This window comes from Notolepis coatsorum (genome assembly GCF_963971535.1).
Source record: "Notolepis coatsorum genome assembly, chromosome: 4".
NCBI classification, from domain to species: domain Eukaryota; kingdom Metazoa; phylum Chordata; class Actinopteri; order Aulopiformes; family Paralepididae; genus Notolepis; species Notolepis coatsorum.
Window position 1 is genome coordinate 103643052 of NC_140168.1, and position 24391 is coordinate 103667442.

At 35.1% G+C, this 24391-nt stretch overlaps 1 protein-coding gene across 1 annotated transcript in view; it reads left to right on the top strand.

Annotated features, from left to right (window-relative positions):
• LOC311226630 (CUB and sushi domain-containing protein 3-like) overlaps positions 1–24391 on the top strand; it is a gene marked incomplete at both ends in the record, with an annotated part of 799139 nt that overhangs the window by 511708 nt on the left and 263040 nt on the right. Inside the window, 3 exons of the mRNA XM_084312048.1 lie at positions 2238–2376; positions 3554–3741; positions 5895–6083. Of these exons, the coding sequence (XP_084168174.1) occupies positions 2238–2376; positions 3554–3741; positions 5895–6083 (516 nt within the window). The remainder of the gene's footprint in view (positions 1–2237; positions 2377–3553; positions 3742–5894; positions 6084–24391) is intronic.

Below are 24391 nucleotides of genomic sequence, written 5' to 3' on the forward strand. Positions count from 1 at the left end.
ACCATACACATACAACAGAGTGCCACCATACACGTACAACAGAGTGCCACCATACACGTACACCAGAGTGCCACCATACACGTACACCAGACAACAGACAGGAACGTTGAAAAGTAAGCGCATGCATCTCAAGACAAGAGGGAGAGCAGGGCACGGCTCCATAATAAATTATGTAACAACACTGCGATAGGATAATGTTAGTGGTTGTAGATGACATCAACATCGACATAATTATGCTTTGATGAACATTGTTACTCAGCTGATAGAGTTTATTTTTTATATTGTATCTGATTATTTTTACTGTATTTTATCTCCCGATGTCTCCCTCCCCCCTGCGTGGTGGGCAGTGGGCACACCCTCGCTTTACCCACAGGCTCTGACATGTTGTGTCGTGCACTCTTACTCTCATACACCTACACACATCCAGACATACACTCACCAGTTTACTCACAGAAATATGAAGGACCGCAATGGAAATAAGCTGTACGTTTTATTGTGTTTTTATCCTTTTGATAATGGTGAGCTTTATAGGTATACTTGTGTTTCATTATCAATAAAGATCTCTATCTATCTATCTATCTATCTATCTATCTATCTATCTATCTATCTATCTATCTATCTATCTATCTATCTATCTATCTATCTATCTATCTATCTATCTATCTATCTATCTATCTATCTATCTATCTATCTATCTATCTATCTATCTATCTACCCTTTCTGCTGACAAAACTTGTAAATCGCTTTGGATGAAAGCGTTCAGCTAAATGACTAAATGTAAATGTAAATATGCACCGACTTCACCACAGTGCTCAGTACATCCACCATCCTAGTCATGGACAGATCAACAGTGGCGTTCATCAACAATGTTCGTTGCAGATCTTCACCGTGGCACAGCACCCCCCTGAGGAGCAGCTTGGCGCGACAAGCCCATCAATAAAAAAACGCGTTAAAAACATTGTACATCGGATGATTTTTTTGCATAACACTCTTGAACTTCCTGCCGGTTCTTTGCTCCGTGGGGCACGTCTCTAGCGAGTCAGGGGTCGAGCCAAGAATGGATCCTGGCCTTCCTGATCAGGTTATTGATCTTGTTCCTGTCCTCTGAGCTTAAACTGCACACTTTGCTAAAAATGCTTTGATAAAACATGTGCAGTGAGTGACCGGCCGACACGAAAAGACCACTGAGCTTCCTGAGGAGAAACAGTCGGGGCTCTTTTTAAAGATGGCGCCATTCTCTTTCCAGTCCAGCCTGTTATCCGCATGAACACAGAGGTACTTGTCTTTATAAACCACCTCAATGTCCTCCTCTTTAATCCTGACAGGGATCACTGTCGCCTCTTTCTAAAATCAATAATAAGCTCCTTGGCACTGGAACCTGTGATTCGCTTCCTGTAAACTAGCACTGGTAATAATAACTGGACTTTGGAGAAGTCTTTATTCGGCATGCAGGCAGACACACGCATGCGATGGGCGGCACACACACACACATGCAATTAGGCCGGTCGCCGTCCCCCCCTGCTGGGAGCAGATAGGGGCGTCGGCGTGGGGCCGCGCCCCGGGGACCAATCCAAGTGCTCGTGTCCGTCTGCGACAGGGACGCGACAGCGTCAGCGATCTGTTGTGCATGTTTTTCCATTGGGTTTCTCTTATCGGGGGGGAAACCCTTGCGAGCGCGGGGGGGGGGGGAGAACATGCAAACTCCACACAGAAAGGCCTGGGAGATACCCCACCTGGGTACCTGGCGGAAACCTGGAAACCCAAGCGGGAGTCGAACGCTGGACCTTCTAGCTGTGAGGCGACAGTGTAAACCACTACACCACCGTGCCACTAGGGGGAGACAGTGTTAACCACTACAACACCGTGCCGCACGAAGACCATAACCTGTGATTAGCTTCCTGTAAACTAGCACCCTCTCTCTCTCTCTCTCTATCTCTCTCTCTCTCTCTGTGTCTCTCTCTGTGTCTCTCTCTCTCTCTCTCTCTGTCTCTCTCTCTGTGTCTCTCTCTCTCCTGTCTCTGTCTCTGTCTCTGTCTCTGTCTCTGTCTCTCTCTCTCTCTCTCTCTCTCTCTCTTCTCTCTCTCTCTCTCTCTCTCTCTCTCTCTCTCTCTCTCTCTCTCTCTCTCTCTCTCTCTCTCTCTCTCTCTCTCTCTCTCTCTCTCTCTCTCTCTCTCTCTCTCTCTCTCTCTCTCTCTCTCTCTCTCTCTCTCTCTCTGTCTCTGTCTCTCTCTCTCCAGCTCCTTGTGGGGGTCATTATTCCGCTCCCACCGGTGTGATCTTGTCCCCTGGGTGGCCTGGCTACTACAAGGACTCCCTGAGCTGTGAGTGGGTGATCGAGGCAGAGCCCGGACGCTCCATCAAAGTCACCTTTGACAGGTAGGTCACCTGGTCACCTGGCCCTGAGAGTGATGGACGTCACATGCTCTGTTATTAACCCATTGACTGCCACGCCGTTTTCCCATCTCTAATCCCTGGCACCGGCGTTTCAGACCGTTTTAACGATGTTTGTAGACCCATCGTATATTCGTTTCAGACCGTTTTAACGATGTTTGTAGACCCATCGTATATTCTATTATTATAGCTATGGCGACATAATGTGGCTCATTTGAAAGGCAATATTTATACTCAAACAGGGAACAAACCGTTTGTTTCTACATACATCCGTTCCTGTTCAATCCCAGTCCATTTCCCAAAAATCCCTGCTTTTCTAGGAAGCAAGATATCGCGTCTTTTGTGAATCATGCGCCTGGCTTGGCCCGGCGGTGAGATTTGGAGTTGGACAAGACCCCCCCCCCCCCCCCTATGTATTTCTAATCCATAAACGTACCTCGTCCATTTTGTGCGCCAGCGACCGTACATTTGCAAGAAGGAGGCTGGGAAGAGCGGCGCTATGAGGAGCCATAGCTTTAGCCTCAGTCGCGCGCCAGCTCTGCGGCCAGGCTTCTGCTTTCGAGCCCTCTACGAGGCCTCCTTGTCCGGGGAGGCGATGTAAACAGACCCGGTGTGCCCGGAGGTCTGACCATGTCGTTCGGTCCATCGAAAAAGATGTAAATATCCAGTAATCCGACATGTGAACCAATGTCCAGTAGCTCTTGTCTTGTGTACAAAGGGTCAGTGCGAATATACTGGGCGAATAGACTGAACATGAGTATGCAAATAATAGTTGATTTGCCGTTCCTGGCGAGAAAAAAAGCCTCTGCTTGATCAAGCGCCGCTAGCTAAAAAATTTACTCAAAAGGTAGGCGAGACTGCCACCTATCGGGATTCGATCGTTATCACAGTGTTACCAAATCCATACACAAGGTCCGGGGGACTGTCTAGTATCATAATACAAAAAAAGAACATAAAACGAATATACTCGTTTTTGGCAGTCAATGAGTTAATCTATGTATATCTCATATTACTGAACACCATTTTTCAGGTAGCTTTATTAAAACAGCATTATTAACATTCAGCTGATAATATTAATGATGATGTTATTTATTGTCGTTTTCTTGTTACTTTAATATAATTTGAATGTTATTTTTTTATGTTGTTTTCATGTTACATTCAGGTTCCAGACAGAGTTGGGTTATGACTTCCTGGAAGTTCACGACGGGCCCAACCTCCTCTCTCCTCTGATTGGCTCCTTCAATGGAACCCAAGTGCCCCAGTTCCTGTTCAGCAGCAGCAACATCCTGTATCTCCTCTTCACCACCGACAACAGCCGCTCGCACGCCGGCTTCAGACTGCTCTACGAGAGTACGTCTGTCTGTCTGTCTGTCTGTCTGTCTGTCTGTCTGTCTGTCTGTCTGTCTGTCTGTCTGTCTGTCTGTCTGTCTGTCTGTCTGTCTGTCTGTCTGTCTGTCTGTCTGTCTGTCTGTCTGTCTGTCTGTCTGTCTGTCTGTCTGTCTGTCTGTCTGTCTGTCTGTCTGTCTGTCTGTCTGTCTGTCTGTCTGTCTGTCTGTCTGTCTGTCTGTCTGTCTGTCTGTCTGTCTGTCTGTCTGTCTGTCTGTCTGTCTGTCTGTCTGTCTGTCTGTCTGTCTGTCTGTCTGTCTGTCTGTCTGTCTGTCTGTCTGTCTGTCTGTCTGTCTGTCTGTCTGTCTGTCTGTCTGTCTGTCTGTCTGTCTGTCTGTCTGTCTGTCTGTCTGTCTGTCTGTCTGTCTGTCTGTCTGTCTGTCTGTCTGTCTGTCTGTCTGTCTGTCTGTCTGTCTGTCTGTCTGTCTGTCTGTCTGTCTGTCTGTCTGTCTGTCTGTCTGTCTGTCTGTCTGTCTGTCTGTCTGTCTGTCTGTCTGTCTGTCTGTCTGTCTGTCTGTCTGTCTGTCTGTCTGTCTGTCTGTCTGTCTGTCTGTCTGTCTGTCTGTCTGTCTGTCTGTCTGTCTGTCTGTCTGTCTGTCTGTCTGTCTGTCTGTCTGTCTGTCTGTCTGTCTGTCTGTCTGTCTGTCTGTCTGTCTGTCTGTCTGTCTGTCTGTCTGTCTGTCTGTCTGTCTGTCTGTCTGTCTGTCTGTCTGTCTGTCTGTCTGTCTGTCTGTCTGTCTGTCTGTCTGTCTGTCTGTCTGTCTGTCTGTCTGTCTGTCTGTCTGTCTGTCTGTCTGTCTGTCTGTCTGTCTGTCTGTCTGTCTGTCTGTCTGTCTGTCTGTCTGTCTGTCTGTCTGTCTGTCTGTCTGTCTGTCTGTCTGTCTGTCTGTCTGTCTGTCTGTCTGTCTGTCTGTCTGTCTGTCTGTCTGTCTGTCTGTCTGTCTGTCTGTCTGTCTGTCTGTCTGTCTGTCTGTCTGTCTGTCTGTCTGTCTGTCTGTCTGTCTGTCTGTCTGTCTGTCTGTCTGTCTGTCTGTCTGTCTGTCTGTCTGTCTGTCTGTCTGTCTGTCTGTCTGTCTGTCTGTCTGTCTGTCTGTCTGTCATTTAGTGTAGGATTGATTTGCCATCAATAGATAATAATAATAATAATAATAATAATAATAATAATAATAATAATAATAATAATAATAATAATAATAATAATAATAATAATAATAATAATAATAATAATAATAATAATAATAATAATAATAATAATAATAATAATAATAATAATAATAATAATAATAATAATAATAATAATAATAATAATAATAATAATAATAATAATAATAATAATATAAGCTTTATTGCAGATTTCGTCTCATATATTTTCTGGGAAGCTAGTTATGGAGCTAAAGGCTACTAACGTTATATTCAACGGCATTTCCGTTTTATATATGCTAATGGAATAACACAAACTGCTTATGATCCGGACTATCCCAGAGCATCTATGGATGAAAGGGGGGCGGCGGGGGATGTCGATTAGTATTATTGATTACCAATACAGTATCCGTGTAAGTAGCCACATTCACAGATCGACTGCTTGCGTTGCACAGCAAACTCCAATCCGGCTGTAAATTAGGTGATACAGGTCTTACCGTCAGCCCGTGTGATACCCGGCAGCATTTCCCCGTTATCGATCGGCATCTGGTAGATCGATATGTCCATTGGTTGATGATAAATTCCCTTATTCCATGGTGAAATCTCCGCTTCGAAACGTGATACACGGTGCATGCTGTTGGTTTGGGATCAGGGTAATATAATCCTCCACTGAAAGGTAAAAAAAAAAATTCCATTCGCCCACAATGATACTGCAGTGGAGCGATGGCGCCCCTAAGAGGATCTGGCCGGTATTGCATGTTGCCAATTCCACAGAAGAGGGTAAATCTGCAGAGTCAATCGGGGATCTTGATCTGGTTATTAATATGGAATAAAACAATAACAACTTGCTATATACGTGCCTCTGGTCCACAACGCATGGCACCGAAACCCGTATAAATTTGTGGCTGGTCCTTAAAGTGTTAAAGAACAATCTGTCAGCTGCTGAAGCAACACATCATGATTGTATTTCTGTTCAGGCGTAACGGTGGACAGCTACTCGTGTCTGGACCCTGGCGTTCCGGTGAACGGGATCCGCTACGGTCAGGATTTCTCCATCGGCTCCACCGTGTCGTTCGGCTGTGACTCCGGCTACAGACTCAGCCACGAGGAGCCGCTGGTCTGCGAGAAGAACCACTGGTGGAGCCACTCACTGCCCACCTGCGACGGTACTGTACTTTACTCTACTCTACGTTACTGTACTTTACTCTACTCTACTATGATCTACTGTACTTTACTTTACTTTACTTTACTCTACTTTACTTTACTTTACTTTACTTTACTCTACTTTACTCTACTGTACTCTACTGTACTGTACTTTACTCTACTCTATGTTACTGTACTTTACTCTACTTTACTCTACTCTAATCTACTGTACTTTACTTTACTTTACTCTACTTTACTCTACTCTACTCTACTCTACTTTACTTTACTTTACTCTACTCTACTCTACTTTACTTTACTTTACTCTACTCTACTCTACTTTACTTTACTTTACTCTACTTTACTCTACTTTACTTTACTGTACTTTACTTTACTTTACTCTACTTTACTCTACTTTACTCTACTTTACTTTACTCTACTCTACTCTACTTTACTTTACTCTACTTTACTTTACTTTACTCTACTCTACTCTACTCTACTTTACTTTACACTACTTTACTCTACTCTACTTTACTTTACTCTAATCTACTTTACTGTACTTTACTTTACTCTACTCTACTCTACTTTACTCTACTTTACTCTACTTTACTTTACTTTATTCTACTATACTCTACTTTACTCTAATTTACTCTACTTTACTGTACTTTACTTTACTGTACTTTACTCTACTTTACTGTACTTTACTCTACTTTACTTTACTTTACTCTACTTTACTTTACTCTACTTTACTTTACTCTACTCTACTCTACTTTACTTTACTTTACTTTACTTTACTTTACTCTACTCTACTTTACTCTACTCTACTCTACTTTACTTTACTCTACTCTACTTTACTCTACTTTACTTTACTTTACTCTACTTTACTCTACTTTACTTTACTTTACTCTACTCGACTCTACTTTACTCTACTCTACTCTACTCTACTTTACTTTACTTTACTCTACTTTACTTTACTTTACTCTACCCTACTCTACTTTACTCTACTCTACTCTACTCGACTCTACTCTACTTTACTCTACTCTACTCTACTTTACTTTACTCTACTTTACTCTACTTTAATTTACTCTACTCTACTTTACTCTACTTTACTTTACTCTACTCTAATTTACTCTACTCTACTTTACTTTACTCTACTTTACTCTACTTTACTCTACTTTACTTTACTCTACTCTACTTTACTCTACATTACTCTACATTACTGTACTTTACTTTACTCTACTCTACTCTACTCTAATTTACTCTACTTTACTCTTCTTTACTCTACTCTACTCTACTCTACTTTACTCTACTTTACTTTACTCTACTCTACTCTGCTTTACTCTACTCTACTCTACTTTACTATACTTTACTTTACTCTACTCTACTCTACTCTACTTTACTCTACTTTACTTTACTTTACTTTACTCTACATTACTGTACTTTACTTTACTCTACTCTACTTTACTCTACTTTACTCTACTCTACTCTACTCTACTTTACTCTACTTTACTCTACATTACTGTACTTTACTTTACTATACTGTACTGTACTCTACTTTACTCTACTTTACTCTACATTACTGTACTTTACTTTACTCTATTCAGAAAATTTACTGTTCGGTCGAAAGGTGCTCCATGGCTGGATAAAGAAATCCTTGACCTAATGACTCTGAGGGATAATGCAAAGAAAACAGCAAATAAACTAGGCTTGAAGTCAGATAGACAAATCTACTGTCAATTAAGGAACAGAGTGACGAGGCTAAATAAAACTAAAAAGAAAGAGTATTATAAACATAGGATTAGTGAAACAAAAAATGATGGGAAAAAACTATGGTCAACACTGAATGAGATAATGGGCAGGAAATCAAATACATCAATCTCCTTCATACAATCTGAAGGTAAATTCATAACAAAACCTCATGACATGGCAAACTACTTCAATGATTTCTTTAAAAATAAAGTTGATAAATTAAGAGGATGTCTACAAAGTAGTGATGGTTCACTATCTCATTCACTAATAAAGAAAGAAATAATGAAAGGCAAAAACTGTCTCTTTAGCTTTAATGAGATTGATAGAGCAACAGTTTTGAAATTAATTATGTCTCAAGCTGATTCCACTTCCTCCGGTATAGACAACTTAGACAGCAAAATACTTAAACTTGTGGTTAACTCTGTAGCTACTCCTATATGTCATATATTCAACCAGTGCTTAATCAGTGGGGTTCATCCTACAGCATGGAAGGAAGCTAAAATCATCCCACTTCCGAAAGACAAAAATAAAACATTTAACGGTCCAAATAGCCGTCCGATCAGTATTTTACCATTGCTAAGCAAAATAATAGAAAAAATAGTATTCAAACAGGTCATGGATTACTTTTTCAATAACAATCTGCTCTCAGCCTTTCAGCATGCATACAGGGAAGGTCATTCTACGAGCACTGCACTCTTGCAAATGAGTGATGACTGGTTATCAAGTATGGATGACAAGAAATTAGTAGGTGCCGTTATGCTGGATTTCAGTGCAGCATTTGATGTAATTGATCATACCTTGCTTGTAGATAAGCTAAAGTGTTACGGTTTCACCTCCAATGCACTATCATGGTTTATTAATTATCTCTCAGGGAGACAACAGAGAGTCTTCTTTAATGGCAGCTTTTCAAAATGGAATCCCATTAACTGTGGGGTTCCACAAGGAAGCTGCCTAGGGCCTTTGTTATACTCCATCTTTACCAATGATTTACCGTTGGCTGTAAAAAATGTTAAAACAATTATGTATGCTGATGACACAACATTATACAGTGCAGCTACAGCTGAGCAAGATGTAACTGACACCTTAAACAGGGCCTTAACAGACATTTATGAATGGATTGAGTGCAACAAGTTGGTGTTAAATATCTCTAAGACAAAGGCCATTGTGCTTGGATCTAGACACATGTTGGGCATGCATCCTCAGTTAAAACTGTCAATTGGCACCACACAAATTGAATAAGTGAACACAATAAAACTTCTCTGAGTTACTATTGATAGCTCCTTATCTTGGTCTAAACATATAAATAATATTGTCATTAAAATGGGTAGAGGAATTTTTATGACTAGGAAATGTTCTGCTTTTATCACTCCCTCCATAATGAAATCTGTTATTCATTCTTTGGTTTTGTCTCATTTAGAATACTGCCCTGTTATCTGGTCGTCAGCTACAAAATCGAATTTAAAAAAGTTGCAGGTTGCTCAGAATAAAGCGGCTCGCCTGGCACTAGGCTGTTCATACAGGACAAGTATTGGTTTTATGCATGAACATCTGGCATGGCTGATGGTTGAAGATAAAGTATCGATGAGTCTTCTAATGCTGCTGCAGAACATTATTAGCACTGGTAAGCCATCTAGCTTGGCTCAGCAGTTAGAAATGACTTCTGAACATGGTTACAACACTAGAGGGGCCGCTTCTGGTAACATCAGAACAAAATCAGCACCAAAATCAAATTTTCTCAAACTCACTGGCATATATAGGTCAATAGCACTCTGGAATGCTCTGCCGAAAAACATCTCATCCACAATACATAATAAAATTACTTTCAAAACAAATATTAAGAGATATCTTGCAAACATGTCAAGTATGTAACTGTTATCTGTGTATTATATAGATTTTTTTTTGTTTGACAGGAATGTTAGATTTTATAATGTGAATTTGTATATTTGTATTAATTCTTAATTTGTGTTTTGTCAAGTATGTAACTGTTATCTGTGTATTTTATCTTTTGTTTTGTTTGACTGGAATGTTAGATTTTATAATGTGAATTTGTATATTTGTATTCATTTTTAATTTGTGTTTTGTTTACATTTTTATTCGTATTCTTTGTTGTACATTTGTAATGTATTTTTTTTTGTCTAGGATCCCAGGAAGACTAGAGGCTCTTTCATGAGTCTCTAATGGGGATCCTTTAATAAACATAAACATAAACATAAACTTTACTCTACTGTACTCTACTCTACTTTACTCTACTCTACTCTACTTTACTCTACTTTACTCTACATTACTGTACTTTACTTTACTCTACTCTACTCTACTTTACTCTACTTTACTCTACTTTACTCTACTCTACTCTACTCTACTTTACTCTACATTACTGTACTTTACTTTACTCTACTCTACTCTACTCTACTCTACTCTACTTTACTCTACTTTACTTTACTCTACATTACTGTACTTTACTTTTCTCTACTGTACTCTACTCTACTCTACTCTACTTTACTTTACTTTACTCTACTCTACTCTACTCTACTTTACTCTACTTTACTTTACTCTACTCTACTTTACTCTACTCTACTTTACTCTACTCTACTTTACTCTACTCTACTCTACTCTACTTTACTTTACTCTACATTACTGTACTTTACTCTACTCTACTCTACTCTACTTTACTCTACTTTACTCTACTCTACTTTACTTTACTTTACTCTACTTTACTTTACTCTACTCTACTCTACTTTACTCTACTTTACTCTACTCTACTCTACTCTACTTTACTCTACTTTACTTTACTCTACTCTACTTTACTCTACTCTACTTTACTTTACACTACTTTACTCTACTTTACTCTACTTTACTTTACTATACTCTACTTTACTCTACATTACTCTACATTACTGTACTTTACTTTACTCTACTCTACTCTACTCTAATTTACTCTACTTTACTCTTCTTTACTCTACTCTACTCTACTCTACTTTAATCTACTTTACTTTACTCTACTCTACTCTGCTTTACTCTACTCTACTCTACTTTACTCTACTTTACTTTACTCTACTCTACTCTACTCTACTCTACTTTACTCTACTCTACTCTACTCTACTTTGCTTTACTTTACTTTACTCTACATTACTGTACTTTACTTTACTCTACTCTACTTTACTCTACTTTACTCTACTTTACTCTACTTTACTCTACTTTACTGTACTTTACTTTACTCTACTGTACTCTACTCTACTTTACTCTACTCTACTTTACTCTACTTTACTCTACATTACTGTACTTTACTTTACTCTACTCTACTCTACTTTACTCTACTTTACTCTACTTTACTCTACTCTACTCTACTTTACTCTGCATTACTGTACTTTACTTTACTCTACTCTACTCTACTCTACTCTACTCTACTCTACTCTACTTTACTCTACTTTACTTTACTCTACATGACTGTACTTTACTTTTCTCTACTGTACTCTACTCTACTCTACTCTACTCTACTTTACTTTACTTTACTCTACTCTACTTTACTTTACTTTACTCTACTTTACTTTACTCTACTCTACATTACTCTACATTACTGTACTTTACTTCAATCTACTCTACTTTACTTTACTTTACTTTACTTTACTATACTCTACTGTACTTTACTCTACATTACTGCACTTTACTTTACTCTACTGTACTCTACTCTACTTTACTCTACTCTACTCTACTCTACTTTACTCTACTTTACTCTACATTACTGTACTTTACTTTACTCTACTCTACTCTACTTTACTCTACTTTACTCTACTTTACTCTACTCTACTCTACTTTACTCTGCATTACTGTACTTTACTTTACTCTACTCTACTCTACTTTACTCTACTTTACTTTACTTTACTTTACTCTACATTACTGTACTTTACTTTACTCTACTCTACTTTACTCTACTTTACTCTACGTTACTCTACTTTACTCTACTTTACTCTACTTTACTCTACTTTACTCTACATTACTGTACTTTACTTTACTATACTGTACTGTACTCTACTTTACTCTACTTTACTCTACATTACTGTACTTTACTTTACTCTATTCAGAAAATTTACTGTTCGGTCGAAAGGTGCTCCATGGCTGGATAAAGAAATCCTTGACCTAATGACTCTGAGGGATAATGCAAAGAAAACAGCAAATAAACTAGGCTTGAAGTCAGATAGACAAATCTACTGTCAATTAAGGAACAGAGTGACGAGGCTAAATAAAACTAAAAAGAAAGAGTATTATAAACATAGGATTAGTGAAACAAAAAATTATGGGAAAAAACTATGGTCAACACTGAATGAGATAATGGGCAGGAAATCAAATACATCAATCTCCTTCATACAATCTGAAGGTAAATTCATAACAAAACCTCATGACATGGCAAACTACTTCAATGATTTCTTTAAAAATAAAGTTGATAAATTAAGAGGATGTCTACAAAGTAGTGATGGTTCACTATCTCATTCACTAATAAAGAAAGAAATAATGAAAGGCAAAAACTGTCTCTTTAGCTTTAATGAGATTGATAGAGCAACAGTTTTGAAATTAATTATGTCTCAAGCTGATTCCACTTCCTCCGGTATAGACAACTTAGACAGCAAAATACTTAAACTTGTGGTTAACTCTGTAGCTACTCCTATATGTCATATATTCAACCAGTGCTTAATCAGTGGGGTTCATCCTACAGCATGGAAGGAAGCTAAAATCATCCCACTTCCGAAAGACAAAAATAAAACATTTAACGGTCCAAATAGCCGTCCGATCAGTATTTTACCATTGCTAAGCAAAATAATAGAAAAAATAGTATTCAAACAGGTCATGGATTACTTTTTCAATAACAATCTGCTCTCAGCCTTTCAGCATGCATACAGGGAAGGTCATTCTACGAGCACTGCACTCTTGCAAATGAGTGATGACTGGTTATCAAGTATGGATGACAAGAAATTAGTAGGTGCCATTATGCTGGATTTCAGTGCAGCATTTGATGTAATTGATCATACCTTGCTTGTAGATAAGCTAAAGTGTTACGGTTTCACCTCCAATGCACTATCATGGTTTATTAATTATCTCTCAGGGAGACAACAGAGAGTCTTCTTTAATGGCAGCTTTTCAAAATGGAATCCCATTAACTGTGGGGTTCCACAAGGAAGCTGCCTAGGGCCTTTGTTATACTCCATCTTTACCAATGATTTACCGTTGGCTGTAAACATTTTTAAAACAATTATGTATGCTGATGACACAACATTATACAGTGCAGCTACAGCTGAGCAAGATGTAACTGACACCTTAAACAGGGCCTTAACAGACATTTATGAATGGATTGAGTGCAACAAGTTGGTGTTAAATATCTCTAAGACAAAGGCCATTGTGCTTGGATCTAGACACATGTTGGGCATGCATCCTCAGTTAAAACTGTCAATTGGCACCACACAAATTGAATAAGTGAACACAATAAAACTTCTCTGAGTTACTATTGATAGCTCCTTATCTTGGTCTAAACATATAAATAATATTGTCATTAAAATGGGTAGAGGAATTTTTATGACTAGGAAATGTTCTGCTTTTATCACTCCCTCCATAATGAAATCTGTTATTCATTCTTTGGTTTTGTCTCATTTAGAATACTGCCCTGTTATCTGGTCGTCAGCTACAAAATCGAATTTAAAAAAGTTGCAGGTTGCTCAGAATAAAGCGGCTCGCCTGGCACTAGGCTGTTCATACAGGACAAGTATTGGTTTTATGCATGAACATCTGGCATGGCTGATGGTTGAAGATAAAGTATCGATGAGTCTTCTAATGCTGCTGCGGAACATTATTAGCACTGGTAAGCCATCTAGCTTGGCTCAGCAGTTAGAAATGACTTCTGAACATGGTTACAACACTAGAGGGGCCGCTTCTGGTAACATCAGAACAAAATCAGCACCAAAATCAAATTTTCTCAAACTCACTGGCATATATAGGTCAATAGCACTCTGGAATGCTCTGCCGAAAAACATCTCATCCACAATACATAATAAAATTACTTTCAAAACAAATATTAAGAGATATCTTGCAAACATGTCAAGTATGTAACTGTTATCTGTGTATTATATATATATTTTTTTGTTTGACAGGAATGTTAGATTTTATAATGTGAATTTGTATATTTGTATTAATTCTTAATTTGTGTTTTGTCAAGTATGTAACTGTTATCTGTGTATTTTATCTTTTGTTTTGTTTGACTGGAATGTTAGATTTTATAATGTGAATTTGTATATTTGTATTCATTTTTAATTTGTGTTTTGTTTACATTTTTATTCGTATTCTTTGTTGTACATTTGTAATGTATTTTTTTTGTCTAGGACCCCAGGAAGACTAGAGGCTCTTTCATGAGTCTCTAATGGGGATCCTTTAATAAACATAAACATAAACATAAACTTTACTCTACTGTACTCTACTCTACTTTACTCTACTCTACTCTACTTTACTCTACTTTACTCTACATTACTGTACTTTACTTTACTCTACTCTACTCTACTTTACTCTACTTTACTCTACTTTACTCTACTCTACTCTACTCTACTTTACTCTGCATTACTGTACTTTACTTTACTCTACTCTACTCTACTCTACTCTACTTTACTCTACTTTACTTTACTCTACATTACTGTACTTTACTTTTCTCTACTGTACTCTACTCTACTCTACTCTACTTTACTTTACTTTACTCTACTCTACTCTACTCTACTTTACTCTACTTTACTTTACTCTACTCTACTTTACTCTACTCTACTATACTCTACTCTACTTTACTCTACTCTACTCTACTCTACTTTACTTTACTCTACATTACTGTACTTTACTTTACTCTACTCTACTCTACTCTACTTTACTCTACTTTACTCTACTCTACTTTACTTTACTTTACTCTACTCTACTTTACTTTACTCTACTCTACTCTACTTTACTCTACTTTACTCTACTCTACTCTACTCTACTTTACTCTACTTTACTTTATTCTACTCTACTTTACTCTGCTCTACTTTACTTTACTCTACTTTACTCTACTTTACTTTACTCTACTCTACTTTACTCTACATTACTCTACATTACTGTACTTTACTTTACTCTACTCTACTCTACTCTAATTTACTCTACTTTACTCTTCTTTACTCTACTCTACTCTACTCTACTTTACTCTACTTTACTTTACTCTACTCTACTCTGCTTTACTCTACTCTACTCTACTTTACTCTACTTTACTTTACTCTACTCTACTCTACTCTACTCTACTTTACTCTACTCTACTCTACTTTACTTTACTTTACTTTACTCTACATTACTGTACTTTACTTTACTCTACTCTACTTTACTCTACTTTACTCTACTTTACTCTACTTTACTCTACATTACTGTACTTTACTTTACTCTACTGTACTCTACTCTACTTTTCTCTACTCTACTCTACTTTACTCTACTTTACTCTACATTACTGTACTTTACTTTACTCTACTCTACTCTACTTTACTCTACTTTACTCTACTCTACTTTACTCTGCATTACTGTACTTTACTTTACTCTACTCTACTCTACTCTACTTTACTCTACTTTACTTTACTCTACATTACTGTACTTTACTTTTCTCTACTGTACTCTACTCTACTCTACTCTACTCTACTTTACTTTACTTTACTCTACTCTACTTTACTTTACTCTACTTTACTTTACTCTACTCTACATTACTCTACATTACTGTACTTTACTTCAATCTACTTTACTTTACTTTACTTTACTTTACTCTACTCTACTCTACTGTACTTTACTTTACTCTACTTTACTGTACTTTACTTTAATATACTTTACTTTACTGTACTTTACTGTACTTCACTCTACTTTACTCTACATTACTGTACTTTACTTTACTTTAATCTACTTTACTTTACTCTACTGTACTTTACTTTACTTTAATATACTTTACTTTACTGTACTTTACTTTACTTTACTCTACATTACTGTACTTTACTCTACTTTACTGTACTTTACTCTACTTTACTTTAATCTACTTTACTCTACTTTACTCTACTTTACTCTCCTCTACTTTACTTTACTTTACTCTAATTTACTTTACTTTACTTTACTTTAATCTACTTTATTCTACTTTATTCTACTTTACTCTACTCTACTCTACTTTACTCTACTTTACTTTACTTTACTTTACTCTACTCTACTTTACTCTACTCTACTTTACTTTACTTTACTTTACTCTACTCTACTTTACTCTACTTTACTTTACTTTACTTTACTTTACTTTACTTTACTCTACTCTACTCTACTTTACTCTACTTTGCTTTACTGTACTTTACTCTACTTTACTTTACTTTACTTTACTCTACTCTGCTCTACTCTACTTTACTTTACTTTACTTTACTTTACTCTACTCTACTCTACTCTACTTTACTTTACTTTACTTTACTCTACTTTACTCCACTTTACTTTACTTTACTTTACTTTACTTTACTCTACTCTGCTCTACTCTACTTTACTTTACTTTACTTACTCTACTCTACTTTACTCTACTTTACTTTACTTTACTTTACTCTACTCTACTTTACTTTACTCTTCTTTACTCTACTCTACTCTACTCTACTTTACTCTACTTTACTTTACTCTACTCTACTCTACTCTACTCTACTCTACTTTACTTTACTTTACTCTACTCTACGTTACGTTACTTTACTGTACTTTACTCTACTTTACTTTACTTTACTCTACATTACTGTACTTTAATTTACTCTACTCTACTCTACTCTACTTTACTCTACTTTACTCTACTCTACTTTACTTTACTTTACTCTACTCTACTTTACTTTACTCTACTCTACTCTACTTTACTCTACTTTACTCTACTCTACTCTACTCTACTTTACTCTACTTTACTTTACTCTACTCTACTTTACTCTGCTCTACTTTACTTTACTCTACTTTACTCTACTTTACTTTACTCTACTCTACTTTACTCTACATTACTCTACATTACTGTACTTTACTTTACTCTACTCTACTCTACTCTAATTTACTCTACTTTACTCTACTCTACTCTACTCTACTCTACTTTACTCTACTTTACTTTACTCTACTCTACTCTGCTTTACTCTACTCTACTCTACTTTACTCTACTTTACTTTACTCTACTCTACTCTACTCTACTCTACTTTACTCTACTCTACTCTACTTTACTTTACTTTACTTTACTCTACATTACTGTACTTTACTTTACTCTACTTTACTCTACTTTACTCTACTTTACTCTACTTTACTCTACATTACTGTACTTTACTTTACTCTACTGTACTCTACTCTACTTTACTCTACTCTACTCTACTTTACTCTACTTTACTCTACATTACTGTACTTTACTTTACTCTACTCTACTCTACTTTACTCTACTTTACTCTACTCTACTCTACTTTACTCTGCATTACTGTACTTTACTTTACTCTACTCTACTCTACTCTACTTTACTCTACTTTACTTTACTCTACATTACTGTACTTTACTTTTCTCTACTGTACTCTACTCTACTCTACTCTACTCTACTTTACTTTACTTTACTCTACTCTACTTTACTTTACTCTACTTTACTTTACTCTACTCTACATTACTCTACATTACTGTACTTTACTTCAATCTACTTTACTTTACTTTACTTTACTTTACTCTACTCTACTCTACTGTACTTTACTTTACTCTACTTTACTGTACTTTACTTTAATATACTTTACTTTACTGTACTTTACTGTACTTCACTCTACTTTACTCTACATTACTGTACTTTACTTTACTTTAATCTACTTTACTTTACTCTACTGTACTTTACTTTACTTTAATATACTTTACTTTACTGTACTTTACTTTACTTTACTTTACTCTACATTACTGTACTTTACTCTACTTTACTGTACTTTACTCTACTTTACTTTAATCTACTTTACTCTACTTTACTCTACTTTACTCTACTCTACTCTACTCTACTTTACTCTACTTTACTTTACTCTACTCTACTCTACTCTACTCTACTCTACTTTACTTTACTTTACTCTACTCTACGTTACGTTACGTTACGTTACTTTACTGTACTTTACTCTACTTTACTTTACTTTACTCTACATTACTGTACTTTAATTTACTCTACTCTACTCTACTCTACTTTACTCTACTTTACTCTACTCTACTTTACTCTACTTTACTCTACTCTACTCTACTCTACTTTACTCTACTTTACTCTACTCTACTTTACTTTACTCTACTTTACTCTACATTACTGTACTTTACTTTACTCTACTTTACTCTACTTTACTTTAATCTACTCTACTTTACTTTACTCTACTCTACTCTACTCTACTCTACTCTACTCTACTTTACTCTACTCTACATTACTCTACTTTACTTTAATCTACTCTACTTTACTTTACTTTACTCTACTTTACTTTACTTTACTTTAATCTACTCTACTTTACTCTACTCTACATTACTCTACTTTACTTTAATCTACTCTACTTTACTTTACTTTACTTTACTCTACTTTACTTTACTTTACTCTACTTTACTTTACTCTACTTTACTTTACTTTACTTTACTTTACTTTACTCTACTTTACTTTACTCTACTTTACTTTACTCTACTCTACATTACTCTACATTACTGTACTTTACTTGACTCTACTCTACTCTACTGTACTTTACTTTACTCTACTCTACATTACTGTACTTTACTTCAATCTACTTTACTTTACTTTACTTCAATCTACTTTACTTTACTGTACTTTACTTTACTGTACTTTACTTTACTGTACTCTACATTACTGTACTTTACTTTACTTTACTCTACTTTACTTTACTCTACTTTACTCTACTTTACTTTACTTTACTCTACTCTACTATAAGTTACTTTACTGTACTTTACTCTACTTTACTTTACTTTACTCTACATTACTGTACTTTACTTTACTCTACTCTACTCTACTGTACTTTACTCTACATTACTGCACTTTACTTTAATCTACTTTACTTTACTTTACTCTACTTTACTCTACTCTACTTTACTTTACTCTACTTTACTCTACTTTACTTTACTCTACTTTACTTTACTCTACTCTACTCTACGTTACTTTACTGTACTTTACTCTACTTTACTTTACTCTACTTTACTCTATTTTACTTTACTTTACTTTACTCTACTCTACTTTACTCTACTTTACTTTACTTTACTCTACTTTACTCTACTTTACTTTACTTTACTCTACTTTACTCTACTTTACTCTACTCTACTCTACTTTACTCTACTCTACTCTACTCTACTCTACTCTACTTTACTCTACTTTACTTTACTCTACTCTACTTTACTTTACTTTACTCTACCCTACTCTACTTTACTCTACTCTACTCTACTCTACTCTACTCTACTTTACTCTACTCTACTCTACTTTACTCTACTTTACTCTACTTTACTTTACTCTACTCTACTTTACTTTACTCTACTTTACTCTACTTTACTCTACTTTACTTTACTCTACTCTACTTTACTCTACATTACTCTGCATTACTGTACTTTACTTTACTCTACTCTACTCTACTCTAATTTACTCTACTTTACTCTTCTTTACTCTACTCTACTCTACTCTACTTTACTCTACTTTACTTTACTCTACTCTACTCTGCTTTACTCTACTCTACTCTACTTTACTCTACTTTACTTTACTTTACTCTACTCTACTCTATTCTACTCTACTCTACTCTACTCTACTCTACTTTACTCTACTTTACTTTACTTTACTTTACTCTACATTACTGTACTTTACTTTACTTTACTCTACTTTACTCTACTCTACTCTACTCTACTTTACTCTACTTTACTCTACTTTACACTACTTTACTTTACTCTACTCTACTTTACTCTACTCTACTATACTCTACTCTACTTTACTCTACTCTACTCTACTCTACTTTACTTTACTCTACATTACTGTACTTTACTTTACTCTACTCTACTCTACTCTACTTTACTCTACTTTACTCTACTCTACTTTACTTTACTCTACTCTACTTTACTTTACTCTACTCTACTCTACTTTACTCTACTTTACTCTACTCTACTCTACTCTACTTTACTCTACTTTACTTTACTCTACTCTACTTTACTCTGCTCTACTTTACTTTACTCTACTTTACTCTACTTTACTCTACTTTACTTTACTCTACTCTACTTTACTCTACATTACTCTACATTACTGTACTTTACTTTACTCTACTCTACTCTACTCTAATTTACTCTACTTTACTCTTCTTTACTCTACTCTACTCTACTCTACTTTACTCTACTTTACTTTACTCTACTCTACTCTGCTTTACTCTACTCTACTCTACTTTACTCTACTTTACTTTACTCTACTCTACTCTACTCTACTCTACTTTACTCTACTCTACTCTACTCTACTCTACTTTACTTTACTTTACTCTACATTACTGTACTTTACTTTACTCTACTCTACTTTACTCTACTTTACTCTACTTTACTCTATTTACTCTACTTTACTCTACATTACTGTACTTTACTTTACTCTACTGTACTCTACTCTACTTTACTCTACTCTACTCTACTTTACTCTACTTTACTCTACTATACTGTACTTTACTTTACTCTACTCTACTCTACTTTACTCTACTTTACTCTACTATACTCTACTTTACTCTGCATTGCTGTACTTTACTTTACTCTACTCTACTCTACTTTACTCTACTTTACTTTACTCTACATTACTGTACTTTACTTTTCTCTACTGTACTCTACTCTACTCTACTCTACTCTACTTTACTTTACTTTACTCTACTCTACTTTACTTTACTCTACTTTACTTTACTCTACTCTACATTACTCTACATTACTGTACTTTACTTCAATCTACTTTACTTTACTTTACTTTACTTTACTCTACTCTACTCGACTGTACTTTACTTTACTCTACTTTACTGTACTTTACTTTAATATACTTTACTTTACTGTACTTTACTGTACTTCACTCTACTTTACTCTACATTACTGTACTTTACTTTACTTTAATCTACTTTACTTTACTCTACTGTACTTTACTTTACTTTAATATACTTTACTTTACTGTACTTTACTTTACTTTACTTTACTCTACATTACTGTACTTTACTCTACTTTACTGTACTTTACTCTACTTTACTTTAATCTACTTTACTCTACTTTACTCTACTTTACTCTCCTCTACTTTACTTTACTTTACTCTAATTTACTTTACTTTACTTTAATCTACTTTATTCTACTTTATTCTACTTTACTCTACTCTACTCTACTTTACTCTACTTTACTTTACTTTACTTTACTCTACTTTACTCTACTCTACTTTACTTTACTTTACTTTACTCTACTCTACTTTACTCTACTTTACTTTACTTTACTTTACTTTACTTTACTCTACTCTACTCTACTCTACTTTACTCTACTTTGCTTTACTGTACTTTACTCTACTTTACTTTACTTTACTTTACTCTACTCTGCTCTACTCTACTTTACTTTACTTTACTTTACTTTACTTTACTCTACTCTACTCTACTTTACTTTACTTTACTTACTCTACTCTACTTTACTCTACTTTACTTTACTTTACTTTACTCTACTCTACTTTACTTTACTCTACTTTACTCTACTCTACTCTACTCTACTTTACTCTACTTTACTTTACTCTACTCTACTCTACTCTACTCTACTCTACTTTACTTTACTTTACTCTACTCTACGTTACGTTACTTTACTGTACTTTACTCTACTTTACTTTACTTTACTCTACATTACTGTACTTTAATTTACTCTACTCTACTCTACTCTACTTTACTCTACTTTACTCTACTCTACTTTACTCTACTTTACTCTACTCTACTCTACTCTACTCTACTTTACTCTACTCTACTTTACTTTACTCTACTTTACTCTACATTACTGTACTTTACTTTACTCTACTTTACTCTACTTTACTTTAATCTACTCTACTTTACTTTACTCTACTCTACTCTACTCTACTCTACTTTACTCTACTCTACATTACTCTACTTTACTTTAATCTACTCTACTTTACTTTACTTTACTCTACTTTACTTTACTTTACTTTAATCTACTCTACTTTACTCTACTATACATTACTCTACTTTACTTTAATCTACTCTACTTTACTTTACTTTACTCTACTTTACTTTACTTTACTTTACTCTACTTTACTTTACTCTACTTTACTTTACTTTACTTTACTTTACTCTACTCTACTCTACTTTACTTTACTCTACTTTACTTTACTCTACTCTACATTACTCTACATTACTGTACTTTACTTGACTCTACTCTACTCTACTGTACTTTACTTTACTCTACTCTACATTACTGTACTTTACTTCAATCTACTTTACTTTACTTTACTTCAATCTACTTTACTTTACTGTACTTTACTTTACTGTACTTTACTTTACTGTACTCTACATTACTGTACTTTACTTTACTTTACTCTACTTTACTTTACTCTACTTTACTCTACTTTACTTTACTTTACTTTACTCTACTCTACTATAAGTTACTTTACTGTACTTTACTCTACTTTACTTTACTTTACTCTACATTACTGTACTTTACTTTACTCTACTCTACTCTACTGTACTTTACTCTACATTACTGCACTTTACTTTAATCTACTTTACTTTACTTTACTCTACTTTACTCTACTCTACTTTACTTTACTCTACTTTACTCTACTTTACTTTACTCTACTTTACTTTACTCTACTCTACTCTACGTTACTTTACTGTACTTTACTCTACTTTACTTTACTCTACTTTACTCTATTTTACTTTACTTTACTTTACTCTACTCTACTTTACTCTACTTTACTTTACTTTACTCTACTTTACTCTACTTTACTTTACTTTACTCTACTTTACTCTACTTTACTCTACTCTACTCTACTTTACTCTACTCTACTCTACTCTACTTTACTCTACTTTACTTTACTCTACTTTACTTTACTTTACTCTACCCTACTCTACTTTACTCTACTCTACTCTACTCTACTCTACTCTACTTTACTCTACTCTACTCTACTTTACTCTACTTTACTCTACTTTACTTTACTCTACTCTACTTTACTTTACTCTACTTTACTCTACTTTACTCTACTTTACTTTACTCTACTCTACTTTACTCTACATTACTCTGCATTACTGTACTTTACTTTACTCTACTCTACTCTACTCTAATTTACTCTACTTTACTCTTCTTTACTCTACTCTACTCTACTTTACTCTACTTTACTTTACTCTACTCTACTCTGCTTTACTCTACTCTACTCTACTTTACTCTACTTTACTTTACTTTACTCTACTCTACTCTATTCTACTCTACTCTACTCTACTCTACTTTACTCTACTTTACTTTACTTTACTTTACTCTACATTACTGTACTTTACTTTACTTTACTCTACTTTACTCTACTCTACTCTACTCTACTCTACTTTACTCTACTTTACTCTACTTTACTTTACTCTACTCTACTTTACTCTACTCTACTATACTCTACTCTACTTTACTCTACTCTACTCTACTCTACTTTACTTTACTCTACATTACTGTACTTTACTTTACTCTACTCTACTCTACTCTACTTTACTCTACTTTACTCTACTCTACTTTACTTTACTTTACTCTACTCTACTTTACTTTACTCTACTCTACTCTACTTTACTCTACTTTACTCTACTCTACTCTACTCTACTTTACTCTACTTTACTTTACTCTACTCTACTTTACTCTGCTCTACTTTACTTTACTCTACTTTACTCTACTTTACTCTACTTTACTTTACTCTACTCTACTTTACTCTACATTACTCTACATTACTGTACTTTACTTTACTCTACTCTACTCTACTCTAATTTACTCTACTTTACTCTTCTTTACTCTACTCTACTCTACTCTACTTTACTCTACTTTACTTTACTCTACTCTACTCTGCTTTACTCTACTCTACTCTACTTTACTCTACTTTACTTTACTCTACTCTACTCTACTCTACTCTACTTTACTCTACTCTACTCTACTTTACTTTACTTTACTTTACTCTACATTACTGTACTTTACTTTACTCTACTCTATTTTACTCTACTTTACTCTACTTTACTCTACTTTACTCTACTTTACTCTACATTACTGTACTTTACTTTACTCTACTGTACTCTACTCTACTTTACTCTACTCTACTCTACTTTACTCTACTTTACTCTACATTACTGTACTTTACTTTACTCTACTCTACTTTACTCTACTTTACTCTACTCTACTCTACTTTACTCTGCATTACTGTACTTTACTTTACTCTACTCTACTCTACTCTACTTTACTCTACTTTACTTTATTCTACATTACTGTACTTTACTTTTCTCTACTGTACTCTACTCTACTCTACTCTACTCTACTTTACTTTACTTTACTCTACTCTACTTTACTTTACTCTACTTTACTTTAC